General features: G+C 40.3%; 1 protein-coding gene across 2 annotated transcripts; it reads right to left on the bottom strand.

Annotated features, from left to right (window-relative positions):
* Positions 1-4099: 4099 nt before the first annotated feature.
* On the bottom strand, positions 4100-12804 carry onecut1 (one cut homeobox 1). 2 transcript variants are annotated; one of them, XM_034186789.1, is made up of 2 exons: positions 11017-12804; positions 4100-4857 (listed from the first exon to the last, which is right to left on the bottom strand). In XM_034186789.1, exons 1-2 carry the CDS (start codon positions 12086-12088, stop codon positions 4568-4570), a joined length of 1362 nt encoding a protein of 453 aa, XP_034042680.1. In that variant the 5' UTR covers positions 12089-12804; the 3' UTR covers positions 4100-4567. The 2 variants fall into 2 exon arrangements, with proteins under 2 accessions (XP_034042680.1, XP_034042688.1); XM_034186797.1 differs by having other exon boundaries at positions 11032-12804.
* Positions 12805-14632: the final 1828 nt, after the last annotated feature.

Genomic DNA, 14632 nt, shown 5'->3' with positions numbered 1-14632 from the left:
CCTAAGATAACGAGTTGTGTGTATGTATGGCTCGATCCACATAGTGTAAAACCTGGTAAGTTAGTTCAAACTTTTTTCAGTGAGGAAACATATTAATTTAAACTAATTATGTTAACTGACATTATTCAATCATCAATAATTATTTTTCTTAAGTAACTTAGAGTTAAATAAACTTAAATATATAAACTTAATGGTAATAATTCCATTTACTGTGTGGAATGTTGTATTTTCAAGTATATTGCACTCACTGATTATATCAACCCTGCATCATTATCAGGTGGATGCATGGATCAGACTTTTAGCTCAAATTGGCAAACAAACAAAAACAAACACGTAAGCTTTTGTACAATAAACTGATAACATTTTTTTCCACAGATCTTAACAACAGCAAGCATCTCTCTCTCTCTCTCTCTCTCTCTCTCTCTTTCTCCCTCCTTTGCACAGCCCCATTCCACTGTTATATTTGATAGTGAACATAGTTTTGGCTATTTGTCTATTTGACTCCTTTACTTCTTACAGAAGTATTTTTTCCTTTTCTTTTTATTGTTGTTTATGCACCAAATGACACCAGATCAAATTTGTTTTATGTAAGAACTTACTTGGCAAAAAAAATTTGGTTCTGATTCTGAAATATGTCTTAATGGTTGAATCAGTTGATTTAACCAAACTTAAAAGCTTTGAGGTAATCAGTTTCCTCAAAATGTTTGAGTTGAACTAGCTTCTCAGGTTTTACGGTGAACACCAACGTTAGCATGACTATCTATGGCGCAATAATTGAAGCACGGATGACGTAAAAGCACACATAGCAGGTGACACGGAATGCACGTGGGGAGAATCAGGAGAAGACAGGGAAAGAAGGAAGAGATGGAAGGAGGGAGACAGGTATTATCTTTTACACCACTCATAGAGGCCGTGCAATAAGAAAAAAAATCTTTGGTTATCTTTGGTATCGTCAAAGTGATAGAAATCACGTATGGAACTTGAGTGAGGTAGCATCTTTGGTTCACACTATAAAACATCAGCAGGTCTTGACACATTTTTTTCTTCTTTTTGGTTTTCATTCTGAAATGAAGAAGCAGCTTGCCTTCACTTCTTCCGTGCTTATTCTGATGAATGCATGACTGCTAACCCCAGGCATTGGCAAGGGGAGGCAAGGAGCCCAGGTGACATATACGTTGCCCTGTGTAGTGCTTTCCTCCTGTTGCTGCAGTGCATAGCTTTAAAGTACAGTGGGGACAGGATGGGGCCGACAAACGCTCACCGTGAGTTTTTATGTTTGGGTAAAGAGATGAATGACATACTAAATGTGTAAGCACTGAAAAGTGAGTCAGTTACTGATGTCATCTCCTCCATGTCAACATCTTCGATGGGGAGATAAAACCAAATATGTTGGAAAGCAACAGGGACACTAGGTTATTATTGGTCCGACACCCAATCACAGAAATACGATCTTGTGTTTTTATTTTTGTAATAGAAATCAGACTGCCAAAAGGGTTTGTCTTGCCAAATTTAGCATTTTGCACTATTTATAACAAAGAGCTGTGCTGTATGCTTAGCCTCCTGTGAGAACATATATATATATATATATATATATATATATATATATATATATATATATATATATATATATATATATATATATATACACACAGGGTTGGGTAGGATTACTTTGAAATGTAATCCAAAAGTAATCAGATTACAAGTAAATGTATGTACATACATACATGTAAACCACATGTATTCTTTCAAAGTAATCCTACCCAACCTTGTATATATATATATATATATATATATATATATATATATATATATATATATACACAGTTGTGCTCAAAAGTTTACATACCCTGGCAGAATTTTTGCTTTTTTGGCCATTTTTAAAAGAATATGAATGACAACACAAAAACTTTTTTTTCGCTCATGGTTAGTTGGTTGGGTGAAGCCATTTATTGTCAAACAACTGTTTCCTCTTTTTAAATCAAAATGACAAGAGAACTACCCAAATGAACCTGATCAAAAGTTTACATACCCCTGTTCTTAATACTGTGTATTGCAACCATTAACATCAGTGACAGCTTGGAGTCTTTTGTGGTGGTTGTGGACGAGGCTCTCTGATGGTAAAGCTGCCACTGAATATGTTTCAGACTTTATTTACATCAATTGCAAAGAAATACAAACAGTATGGCACTTTATGGTAAATCTGCATGGAGTAGACAGTTCTCAAAAACTGTGAGTGAGGAAAGCCACCAAGACACCCAGACAACCCAGAAGAAGTTACAGGCTTACATGGCTGTGATTGGAGAAATTATGCACAGTGCAAGCTTTGCATTTTGTATCACCAGTTATCCATCTTCATGATGAAGTGGTATAGAGGAGGATTTTCTTAAAAAGAAGACTTGAACGTTTAGCTACAAATTGCCAGAAGGTACATCTGAGATGCAAGCCTGGATTTGATCTGTTTTGGTGAAAGAAAATTCTTCTCTGCTCTACTCCACTATGAAGCTAAGAGTAGTGATGCAAAATGCAAAGCTTGCACTGTGCACAATTTCTCCAATCACAGCCACATAAGCCCATAACGTCTCCTGGGTTTTCTGGGTGTCTTGGTGGCTTTCCTCACTCTTCTCCTTCTTGCACAGTCACTCAGTTTTTGAGAACTGTCAACTCCATGCAGATTTACCATAAAGTGCCATACTGTTTGTATTTCTTTGTAATTAATGTAAATAAAGTCCAAGACATATTCAGTGGCAGCTTTACCATCACAGAGCCTCGTCCACAACCACCACAAAAGACTCCAAGCTGTCATTGATGTTAAAGGGGGCAATACACAGTATTAAGAACAGGGGTATGTAAACATTGGATCAGGGTTATTTGGGTAGTTCTCTTGTCATTTTGCTTTAAAAAGAGGAAAAACAGTTGTTTGACAATAAATGGTTTCACCCAACCACTAACCATGAGTGAAAAGTTTTTTGTGTTGTCATTCATATTCTCTTAAAAATGGTCAAAAAAGCAAAAATTCTGCCAGGGTATGTAAACTTTTGAGCACAACTGTGTGTATATATATATATATATATATATATATATATATAGTGGAAAACAATGTTGCAGTATTTAGTGTGATTCAAGAATGTGTCTGTAAGGCAAACATAAATAATAGTTCATTTGGAGGGTTGTCACATAGAATGTCCCATTTGCAAAATAAACAGGTTCACAGTACTGTGCAAAAAGGCTACAGTTTCCTTGTATTTCTGTGTAAGTGCATTTTATGCTTTCATTCATTCAGATGCCATTAAAAAAATCAAATTTTAAATTTTCTAATCTTGAATAATAATAATAATAATAATAATAATAATAATAATAATAATAATAATAATGTTGCACATAAATGTGTCTTTTTTAATAAAGAAAATGTCATATTAAAGATAAAAACGTTTTTGAATTTAAAAACACCAGATTATTTTGTACTGTTTCAGCCTTCTGCGTGGTTCCACACAAACCCTACAAACAAAATAAGAAACAAAAAAGGAAGGGGGACCTCTGAACTCCCATGTTCCTATGCCCATGTGTGACACCAGTCATTAGCCCAAAATAATTCAGTATTAAACTTTAAGTGTAGTTAAACTGGATACATTTTGTTTAGTTTTTCATGTTTTTCACCCTTTATTATTCTTTATTTTAGATAGAAAAGCTTTTCACTATTTTTGCAGAATCTTTGCTTTATGAGTTTCTCATGTCTAAGATTTCTGCACAATATTTTTGGTATCACCGAATATGTTTATAAGGTTCAAATATATCTTTGGTTTACTTGTCTGTAGTGGTAAGAGGCTTTATTTCTGGGTGAGGGTGCACAAGGCTTCAGCTTTTGTTGAGTTAGTCAATGCTTCAGCATGTCAGGAGAAAGCACTACCATGTGGGCTCAGGTTTGTGTTTTGTGTGGGTGGGTGATTGGTATTTAGTTTGGGGTTAGCAGTCTGCACTGGGCATCTCGTCTACAGGTGTGTGATAGAAAAACAGACAGCTGAACAGACAGACACGTAGACAGTCCACTGATCCAAAAGGTTGCACAACAATCCAGTTGCTCCTGCAGGATTTTCTCTTTATCTTTTTTTAAGATGATTGGCTGATCCCAGCAGAGCTCCACATTCTGCCTGCTTTCAAGAGTGTGGACGGCTGCAGAGCAGACTTCCGAAAGGCTGATTAAACCTCCATTTAAGGGCACGTCATTTAACCCAACCAATCAGATTAAAAGTGATGGCGAACGCTAGATTGACATTTGTTGAGGGGGTATAAAGCTGTGCGACCAGTGATAGTGTGTGTGAAGATAAAATTATAGTCTGTTTGCAGTGTGTTACACACAAATGTGTTGCTGAAACAAATCTTTCAAAGCAGGTCAAACAAGGGGTCTTTGGTTTGTTTTTTCATCTTTGGATACTATAAATATCAATATAGTACAGGTTTAAGGGCAAAATGTTGCTTCAAGGTCTTTTTAAGTTTCTCTTTGTTTCTCTAGGTTTTAAAGCTTTTCCACCGATGTTGAGTCAGTCCATGAGTTGGTCAAATCAATTCATCTTCAGGCTTTGGTGCAGGAGTTGGGGCCAGAGGTGGCTGAGTGACCGGAGCCGTCGTCCACCCATTTGTCGAGACTCCGACGACGTGCGTTCATAAAGAAGTTGCTGACTGTGGCCAGCTCGAGGCCCAGCTGCTGGGCAATGGTGATCTGCAGCTCTTTGGATGGACGCTTGTTCTCCTTGAAGATGGCATGGAGTGTCCGTCGTTGAACATCTGTGAACACCAGCCGGGGCTTCTTGGTCACATTCCCTCGTTCGCTTCTGCCGTGATCCTGTTCCTTACGCTTACATGCTATAATATAAAAGAGAGGAGAAGCTTTTATCAGAAAATTCACACTATAATACTGAAATTTTTGATGAAGCCACATTCTGAATAAAGAATGACTGCATGGACATGAAATCATGGAACACCTCAGTGGATGGATCCAGATTTGATCCAGAAATCTGCAGGTGGAACAATGTTGGACACGTTTTTATTATTTAAAAGCCAAAGATATTTTCAATCCAATTCAATTCAATTTATTTAATTTATATAGCACCAAATCACAACAAAGCTGCCTCAAGGTGCTTTACACAAGTAAGGTCAAACCTTACCAACCCCTAGAGCAAGCACACAGGCGACAGTGGTAAGTAAAAACTCCCTCTGAGGATATTGAGGAAGAAACCTCAAGCAGACCAGACTCAAAGGGGTGACCCTCCACTTGGGCTATGCTACCAACACAATTGACAATAGAAATATACAGAAAATTTTGTGAGTCCATAATGGTGAGCAGGATGGGAGGCTTGCAGAAGAAGACACCCACTCCCATCTCTGGATGGAGCCGCACCTCAAACAGATAGAAAAAAACAGAATCAGGCGGCAGAAAGACAACAAATATGGTATAATTTGTCAGCATTAAGCAACAAGAAAAACAGAAGAAATACTAAGGTGATCACTGGCCACTAGCCCAAAGTTTCACTAAAAGACCCAGACTTTACATAAAGTTGAGGCTGAGTCCTGCTCTGTTTACTAATAAAATGAATTTAAAAGGTTAAACAGCATATAACATACTATGCCAGTATGCTAGCCATACGAAAGGGAAAATAAGTTTGTCTTAAGTCTGGACTTGAAAGCCTCTACAGAATCTGACTGTTTTATTGATGCAGGGACATCATTCCACAAAGCAAGAGCACGATAAGAAAAAGCTCTGTGACCCGCAGACTTTTTATTCACCCCAGGGGCACAAAGTAATCCTGCACCCTGAGAATGCAGAGCCTGGGCCGGTACGTAGGGTTTCAGCAGGCCAGCTAAGTAGGGAGGTGCTAGTCTGTGAATAATTTCATAGGTTACTAGCAGAACCTTAAAATCTTATCTCACAGGGTCAGGAAGCCAGTGAAGAGATGCCAAAATGGGTGTAATGTGGTCAAACTTTCTGCTTCCTGTCAAAAGTGTGGCAGCAGCATTTTGAACCAACTGGAGACCCCTAATGCTGGACTGTGGTAAACCAGAAAATAGAACATTGCAGTAGACCAATCTAGAAGAAACAAATGCATGAATCAGGGTCAGCCATAGACAGGATGGGACGAATCTTCACTATATTTCGCAGGTGGAAGAAAGCAGTCCTCATAATATCTAATGTGGAGGTCAAAGGACAATGTAGGATCAATCCCTTTTAATTTAAATTTATTTTCATCTTTTAATATCACAATTCAGATTTGAACTTGACATTTGCATCAAATGTTTCTAAACTCCAAGATAAGAAAATATGTCATTTCAAAAGTGCCAAATTATCAGCAGAAAAGGTCATGCTTGATTCATTATACGTATTAGAAAGGTTATGTTTTCACCACTGTTTCTTTGTTATTTTGGCTAAGGAGGCTATGTTGTTTGTCTGTTATGCCAAACTGTATTTCTCTAAATCCTAACAAGCAACAGTGGTCTTCACTCACCACCATGACCCCGTGATTAGCAGCAAGGCTTTACATGCAACTTGATCAGCCTGCCTGCATTTATTTTTCATGTTAAAAGATGCTGAGCTGAATCTGTCGTACAAAATTTCCTCTGGGACAAACAAAGTATTCTGATTTTGAGTTTTTATGTCATCACTTACAGATGTTTTGCAAACTCCCTCCCTCCCTCACTGACTCCATTAATCCTGTGGATTTCTTGCAGGGGTTTGTCTGACTACATATGTGACTTTGTGATAGACTGGCGTACTGTTCAGGGTGTACCCCACCTCACGCCCTTTGACTGCTCAGATAGGCTCCAGGCCCCCGTGACCTTGACTGGAGTAATTGGGTACTGAAAATGAAATAAATTAATGTATATTGTGATTATGATTTTATAACAGCTGTATAAAATATAAGATGTGAGTAGAAAGTCTTGTGCATTTTTTGTCATGTCTGTGGATGGAAAATGAAAATAAACAAGGTTTAGCTTGGTGTTCCCAAGTTGTACTAACTTATCACCTGGGTCATGTGAAATAGGGGTTGCACAATAGCTAAGAAAGAAGCCATTGCATTTTAGAGCATATCCTGGACAAGATGTAGACCAAACAACTTTTTTCACCCAGTTTCTTAAACATAGACAGATTTATTATTATGATTATGATTATTACTACTTGGCACAGACACAAGGGCCCGTATATGACTGCTTGCAGTCCTAGTTATTGTTATTATTATTACTATTATAACATGGTTGAAATGCTTATTCCACATTGGTAGAGGTATATGTGCTCTACTGAGTCTCTCTCTCATTCCAATATTACTTTTGAACTAAGTACAACAACAATAACAAAACTGCAAACCAGCCAAAATGTCTCCATCTGGAATGAAATGATTTTATGTGCTGACATGCTTCTTTCCATCATTAGACAAAAGAAACCTGATATCAACACTAACGATGTATCAGTGGGCCTCTACAATCCAAACAAAACCAGCAGCAATGAAAATACAAGCTTCCGATTATCAGTTGTGCATCGATATACTGTGTAGATTTGTAGATAGATTAGATTAGTTTCCGTTTTGTTTACTACGTCCGCCAAGGATTGCATCAAAACTACTTCACGGATTCTCACCAAATTTACACCACAGATAGATATTAGGGCATGGAAGACTCTGCTGAATTTTGGAGGTGATCCGGATCGAGATTGGCAGATGTCAGAATTCTCTGTTTGCTCTTGTTTTTTAAGGCTTGCTAAGGATTTCCATACAGAAATTAAAAGTAAATTTCACTAGTTATATTGTCATTGTCATACTGTGCATTTTACTCAATCTCTGAGTGTAAATTCTAATAATGAAGTAAATGTATGACCATTATTACAGCTTCTGCCACCACTTGATCCTGCTTGATAGATAGATAGATAGATAGATAGATAGATAGATAGATAGATAGATAGATAGATAGATAGATAGATAGATAGATAGATAGATAGATAGATAGATAGATAGATAGATAGATAGATAGATAGATAGATAGATAGATAGATAGATAGATAGATAGATAGATAGATAGATAGATAGATAGATAGATAGATAGATAGATAGATAGTTTAGGTGGTCAACTGACATGTTGGTAGGTATGCATAATATAATCACAAATCTGCTAACTCTTCATTTAACAGATAACCAAAAGGCTTTGTTCAGCCACAACTGCACCGTACAGTTCAGTCCAACATTTAAGTGTTGACGGCTATATTACCTCCTCTGTTATTTGCGCTGAGTGCTTAGATGGCAAAGATATCTCTTAATAAATGGGGTGGATTGATACCTGGCTACATGTAAAAAGAAAGCAAGAGATGAAATCGCCTGCTGTGAGTACACTATACTGTGAGACTAATTTTGCTTAGAATTTCTTTCTGTAAAGTGTTGCCAAGCTTTATCTCCAAATAAATTTCACTACTTTTTTCTTTTAATATCACTGCAGGACTCACGGGGCCCACAGCCGCCCTGAGACCAGGTGGAGAGCAGACAGACAGCAGGCCTGTTAAACAAAGAGCGCTGTCCATGGTGCTGAAAGCTGCTGGACGCCTCAGCCACAGACTGCTGAAAAAAAAACAACCAAACAAACAAACTCACTAATATTACAATAACGTTTATGGATTCATTTTGACAGAAAACTAAACTTCCTCTCAGATTATTGCGTTGCTATCTGATTTTTATTTCTATTTTAATTCATCCTAACAAAAATCTGTTGTGAGCAGAAGCCAATAGGGGGCAGACTTGGGCTGGAAAATGTTCTGATCACAAAGCTGGTGCTGATTAATTTCCCAAAACACAATATTTTTTTTATTAGAAAGTACACACTTAATATATCACAGAAAAGAAATTGCGAAATTAAGAAATGAATGTAGTATGTGTCGGCTAAAATCATATTTTAGAGCGCGGAGTTTAGAACCATTGAGATTAAACCGTATGTGACGATATGAAAAAAAAAAAAAAACTGCTGCATTCATAATGAACTTGAAGTGGCTCATTTTGCTTTTGAATATTCATAATGTAATACTTTAAAACTTCATTACAGCGGGCAGCTTCAGAAAAGACCAACATCAAAAGAATGAATCAGTTCGCTGTCACCTGGTTTAGTGGGTGACAACATTATATTCTCCTCCTCAAGCCACTTCCTTTGATATATGCTGAAATACAGCGCGACGGCCTGTGCGCCATAAAGCCGTGCGTAATTACGCAGAGTATGTGAGCAGCTCGGTGTCTCTAGTGGCGGTAAATATTAACAGAGGCGCAAAGGACCTCGTGTACGCGCTGTTATAAATCAGCACAAATGAAGGCCACTCAGACAGCAGGAGCCAACACGGAGCGGCTCCGGCTCCGCACAGGAGGCCCGAGGACAGCGAGGAACAACGGCCTCCTTATCAGTGGCGGTGACCGGGCTAATCATTACTAAACCAGATAAGTCCACACACTGGGCCCACTGACACACAGTGACGACACAACCACGTTTCATCACCTCACAAAAACGCCCCCCCCCCCCAAAAAAGAGAATAACATCTGACTTATTTTATTATTCAGTTACTTTAATCTGGGCCAAATATTCTATTCTATTCTATTCTATTCTATTCTATTCTATTCTATTCTATTCTATTCTATTCTATTCTACTTTTTTCAAGAAACCCCATGTAATAAAATACGTGGGAAAACGAGAAAAGACTCGAGATTAATTTCAGAAGCCTGAAATCAATAAGTATATCACACCTACTTCAGCGCACGCCAGCACATATCTGGTTCAGAAACGAATGGATCAATACAGCTGCGCCCGGTTGTTAATAAATCTGCGAATTATTTTGGTTCGGGGTTTTTTTTTTTTTATCTCCTCTCCAAGATTTTTTAATCACCCCGTCCCCATTTTTTTTTTTAAAAATTGTTTAGCTAACACACAATATTAATGGACACAAGAAGAACAGGCCAGAGACATTTGGTGCATTTTAGTTTTTGAAAGAATGTCAGATATATTCATCATTAGGCCGCTAGATTTTTGGAAGATGTAATTTTTAAAACATTCAAAAACGAACTTTTTACAACGAATTTTACAACAAAAACGCGGGATCATGGGCAGATGACAAAACTGCCAAACATCAATTTGCACAAGCACGCACTTTGTACATTAAAGCTGCGGCCTCCCTTTTCAAAAAGAAACATTTTTTTTTATTTCTACAAACATTGGCTCGTGCGTGCCTCAGGGACAAACCTATCAATTAATTGTTAATTCGAAAGAAAGACGTCAACCAGGGTTTACGATCAAACACAAAAAAATCTGTTTTATTCTTCCTTCAAATTAGTTTATCACTGAATCTCAAGTCCACGCTCTCTCTCTCTCTCTCCTCTCTCTCTCTCTCCTCTCTCCTCTCTCTCCTCTCTCTCTCTCTCTCTCTCTCTCTCTCTCTCTCCTCCTCTCTCTCTCATCTTTCTCTCTCTCTCTTTGTTTACATCGAGGACAACATCAAGAAGGTCGATCAGTTGCAGCTACACCAAAATAAACACATTCCTAACGATTTCTGGGCCGAGGATCGGCTTACGGTGCAACGGTCGATATTTTGAGGTAAAATGTCACGAGTGCGTGTTTCACGTGATCCTCCAAAATCTGCGCGAAGACAAATCTGCGCAAAGTGATCTCTGTCAGCACGTTTGGTGTAGGACCACTGAATATTTTAAACGTCTTGAGTTTGACCTGATTCAGAGGGAAAGTCTTTAAATACAAGAGGGTTTGTCGCACCTTTACGTGCGCCCTAATGGTGCACGCACCCAAAAGCCACTTTCGGTGAGTGCAACCGCACATTGTCACCAAAACGCTCTCTCTCTATCTCTCTCTCTCTCTCTCTCTCTCTCTCTCTCTCTCTCTCTCTCTCTCTCTCTCTAACACACACACAACACACACACACACCCACACACACACACACACACACACACCACACACCACACACACCACAACACAATAGATGAAATCAAAAAGGGACTTTACCGAGGCTTCGCTCACCTGCGAGCCTGAGCGCGCTCATGCGTTGGAACTCAGGCTCCTGCAGCCACTTCCACATGCGCCGGAACGTCTCTCTGCCGGACTTGAGCTTGGACCAGGGTTTGGGGTTTCTCAGCAGGTCGGACAGAGTGCCCTGAGACCTGCACAGGACGCGCTGGGCAAAGATGGCCTGAGGGATGCTGTAACGTTTCAGCTCCGTGGTGATCCTCTGAGCCACCTCTTTGGTATTCACCTCTTCCATCTGTCCCCCAGAAACCCCGACCCCTCCGGCGCCGCCCCCTTGATGCCCGGGTCCAGAGGCCTGCTCCCGGCTACTCCCGAGCCCCTGGCCGTGCCCCTGAGCGCCGAGGTGGGCGTGCGGATGGTGGTGAAGGCCGTTGATTTGCACCATGGCCGCCGAGGAGCTCATGTGCTGCTCCGTGTGTCTGCCGAGCATGGCCGGGTGGTGCGCCTCAAACCCGCTGGGGGTGAGCATCTTTTCACCGGGCATGGCGGCGCCGGGGTGTGCGTAAGGCGGGATGCCGGCCTGCGAGGTGTGTATGCTGGCCAGGCCGGAGCCTGACAGCGGGGACAGGCTCTGGCCCATACACGGATCCTTGTGATGGTACGCGGGATACAGACTGTTCATTGGTGCCAGACTCCGGTCCTCGCGCATCAACGTGAAACTGCCGCTGACATTTCCCGGGATCCTCTGGTGGGGATGAGGGTGAGGATGATGAGGATGGTGGTGGTGATGATGCGGGGGGAACTTGTCGGACACGGTGGAGATGGGGGGCAAGGGCTGCAGGGGGGTCAGGGTAGTGTAGGTGCTGCTGGCGCTCATGCCAGGCGGAGCTTCGCACATGCTGATGGCCGGGTGCAGGTGTCCGGGGTGACCCGGGTGATAGTCCCCGCTGTCCAGTAGCGTCGCCATGCCCATAGCGCGATGGCTCAGACCCCTGGGGCTCGGACGGGAATGCGGACTGTGTCCACTCAGCAGCTCCCCGTGACCGGACACGGACTCATGGCTCACTCCGTGCAGATCTCCAATATTCTCCATCGACAGATGTGCGTTCATGATCCGGGCTTCGCTGTGGCCACACCATCTATCTGTCCTACCACAGCGAGCGGATCTCCAGGAAAGTTCAATTTTCTTTTGTTGCGCTCTTTTTGTCCCTCCTGACACCAGCCCCCTTCCCTTTATTCTCTCTCCTCAGAATTGGCTTTTATCTTCTCACCTCTGATGATGCTTTGCAGAATGGGAATTCCTTTTCCAGCTCCTTTTCCCCCTTTAAGTTTTTTTTCTTTTATTTTGTGATCCTCTTTATAAAATTCAAGCCCCCCCGCCGCCAGCCAGCTGTCCTTGCGCTCCGGTCGGGTGCCGCGCCATCTCTCTGGCTGTGTGTCACCAGCCGCTGTTCCACCGCAGCACAGATCCCCGCGTGCACATGCGCAGTGCAAGCACCCACCTCCTCCCATTCTTCTCTCTCTCTCTCTGAAACACAAACGCGCACGCCCCATTTTACCGACGTCACCAGTTTATTAAGGAAAGAAGGTCCGCTAAATCTATTCTTTACATATACCTTCCTAAAAATAAGGGAAATGCAAAAGCACACATGCTCTTAAAAAATGAATCAGACTTGTGTTATAGGATAATTTTCGGGTTTATGTGCAATTGACAGATCTTATTTTGAAAAGTCATTAAAACATCAATAAGCTTCAGTCTTCCTTAAATAATTAAGATCAAATGAAGTACACTTCCGGGTTCATTTGGAGTTGATTCTTCTCTTGGTGGGTGGGGAGAAGCTAAACCGCATTCTTTTGCAAATATTGGCACGCAGCTACACAAATTACAGACGTGCACAATTACTTAATTTGCACGCAGTGCTCAAATAATTCAGGGGCGTAGCCAGATTGCGTGCTGCTGGTGCCTCAGTCCCCCTTCCCTCAGTCAAACATCAAAGCGTGAAATTAATGTATGTTTCAAAATCCTAACAACCTCAATCTTTTTCTTCTTTAACATCACATCAAAGAACCACAAATGATTCTCACCTTTTTCATGTTTTCTACCCCAACATGTAATTTATGTCACTTTTGTAACCTGTGTGTGTGTGTGTGTGCATAGATGCCCCTTTCTGACATGATATTGACAATCGAAATCATGTCAAATAACAGACATTTATTGCCAAAAACTAGCACAAAAACCTGCATTACAACAAATGAACAAAGACGTGCGATACATGCTGCTAACAAGATATTTTAATACATCAACAACATCATTTACGATTCTTCAGAAATCAAAGGCAAAGTTGCAATTTTTATGAAAAATACAGTTTTGACAATGAAGAGGCTACATTCAGGCATCAATTGGGATTGTCAAGGAATAAAAATTAAAAAAAAAACGACACATTTTGCATGAGCAAATATAATGTCTACATTTTTGGCAATCACATCACTCCCTACTGGCAAGGGGGATTACAAAGCCCTCAGACTCATTGCCTTTGTGCACAACTAGTGTTTGGCATTTTTATTTTATTTATTCATGTTTATTCTTTGGTTTGTTTTGTTTTTTTTTACTGTGTGACCAAGTAAAAGGCCAAATCCGAGATTTCCAAATGTTAAAATTTAATTAATATGAAAATAAAATAAAATTAACAGCAGAAAAGTATGAGACTTTTTGAGGGTAACACAAATGTGATTCCTCTGTAGCTTTGCAGCCCAAAGCATGATTTCACAAAGAAAGCAAACAGGCTAAACTAACCAATGAATTGATCAATATGTTTTCATAAAAACATGGGGGGGTTAAAGTTTTAAAGTTGAAGGGGCGACACAACATATTTAGTTTGTTTAGTTTTAGCACTCTTTTTCATAAATTATTTTATCTTTTGAAGCCTTTCATAATTGTTTAGCATCGTTGCTTCATAACAGAAAGTAAGTCCCTTTGGCTGTTCCCTTGTCATATGCCCCAGCAGAACAGAGGTGGAGCTGCATGTTGATTTTGGCACAGGTTTTACACCGGATCCCATTCCTGACACACCTCCACATTACATAGTGAATGGGCAGGGGTGGCCTTGAACTGGGAACCTTCACAGCTTAATAATAATAATAATAATAATAAATTAGGAGTTGGACATAGTACTGAACACAGCCTATTTACATATGAGACAGAATAAAATGTAAGACGCAATTTCATAGTTCAACCTTGTGTTTAAAAGTAAATTACTCAATATCTTTTAATAACATCATTTTGCCTGTGATCAAAGCAAATCTTGCAGAGATAATTGTGCCCCCCTCTGCCCCCCACACACACATACAAAACACTGCCGAATATGTGGCAGTTTAACCAAAGGAAGATGAGTGTAGTACCTTAGCTTTTGAGAGAAAAAGATGAGCAGATGTGTCTATTGTTCCATCATTAGGCTTAACGAACCAAGCCTGGCGTGTGTGTGTGTGTGTGTGTGTGTGTGTGTGTAAGCGTGCGCATGCATGGGTGGATGCTGGCACATCTCTGTTTGAATATTTAATCCTTAATTATGAAATTAAGACAAAACATGTGAGGGGTGCATTCTTTATAGTGACAAGAGTGCAGTTTATTGTATTTTTGTGTGCAGAAACCACTGCA

This window comes from Thalassophryne amazonica, chromosome 2 (assembly GCF_902500255.1).
Source record: "Thalassophryne amazonica chromosome 2, fThaAma1.1, whole genome shotgun sequence".
Lineage (NCBI taxonomy): Eukaryota > Metazoa > Chordata > Actinopteri > Batrachoidiformes > Batrachoididae > Thalassophryne > Thalassophryne amazonica.
This window is presented reverse-complemented; position numbering and strand designations above follow the sequence as displayed.

Coding starts and splice junctions, on each gene's coding strand:
- onecut1 (XM_034186789.1), bottom strand. CDS start 12,088: ATGAACGCACATCTGTCGATGGAGAATATTGGAGATCTGCACGGAGTG. Junction 4,858..11,016: donor CGCAGGTGAGCGAAGCCTCG/GTAAAGTCCCTT, acceptor TTTATATTATAG/CATGTAAGCGTAAGGAACAG.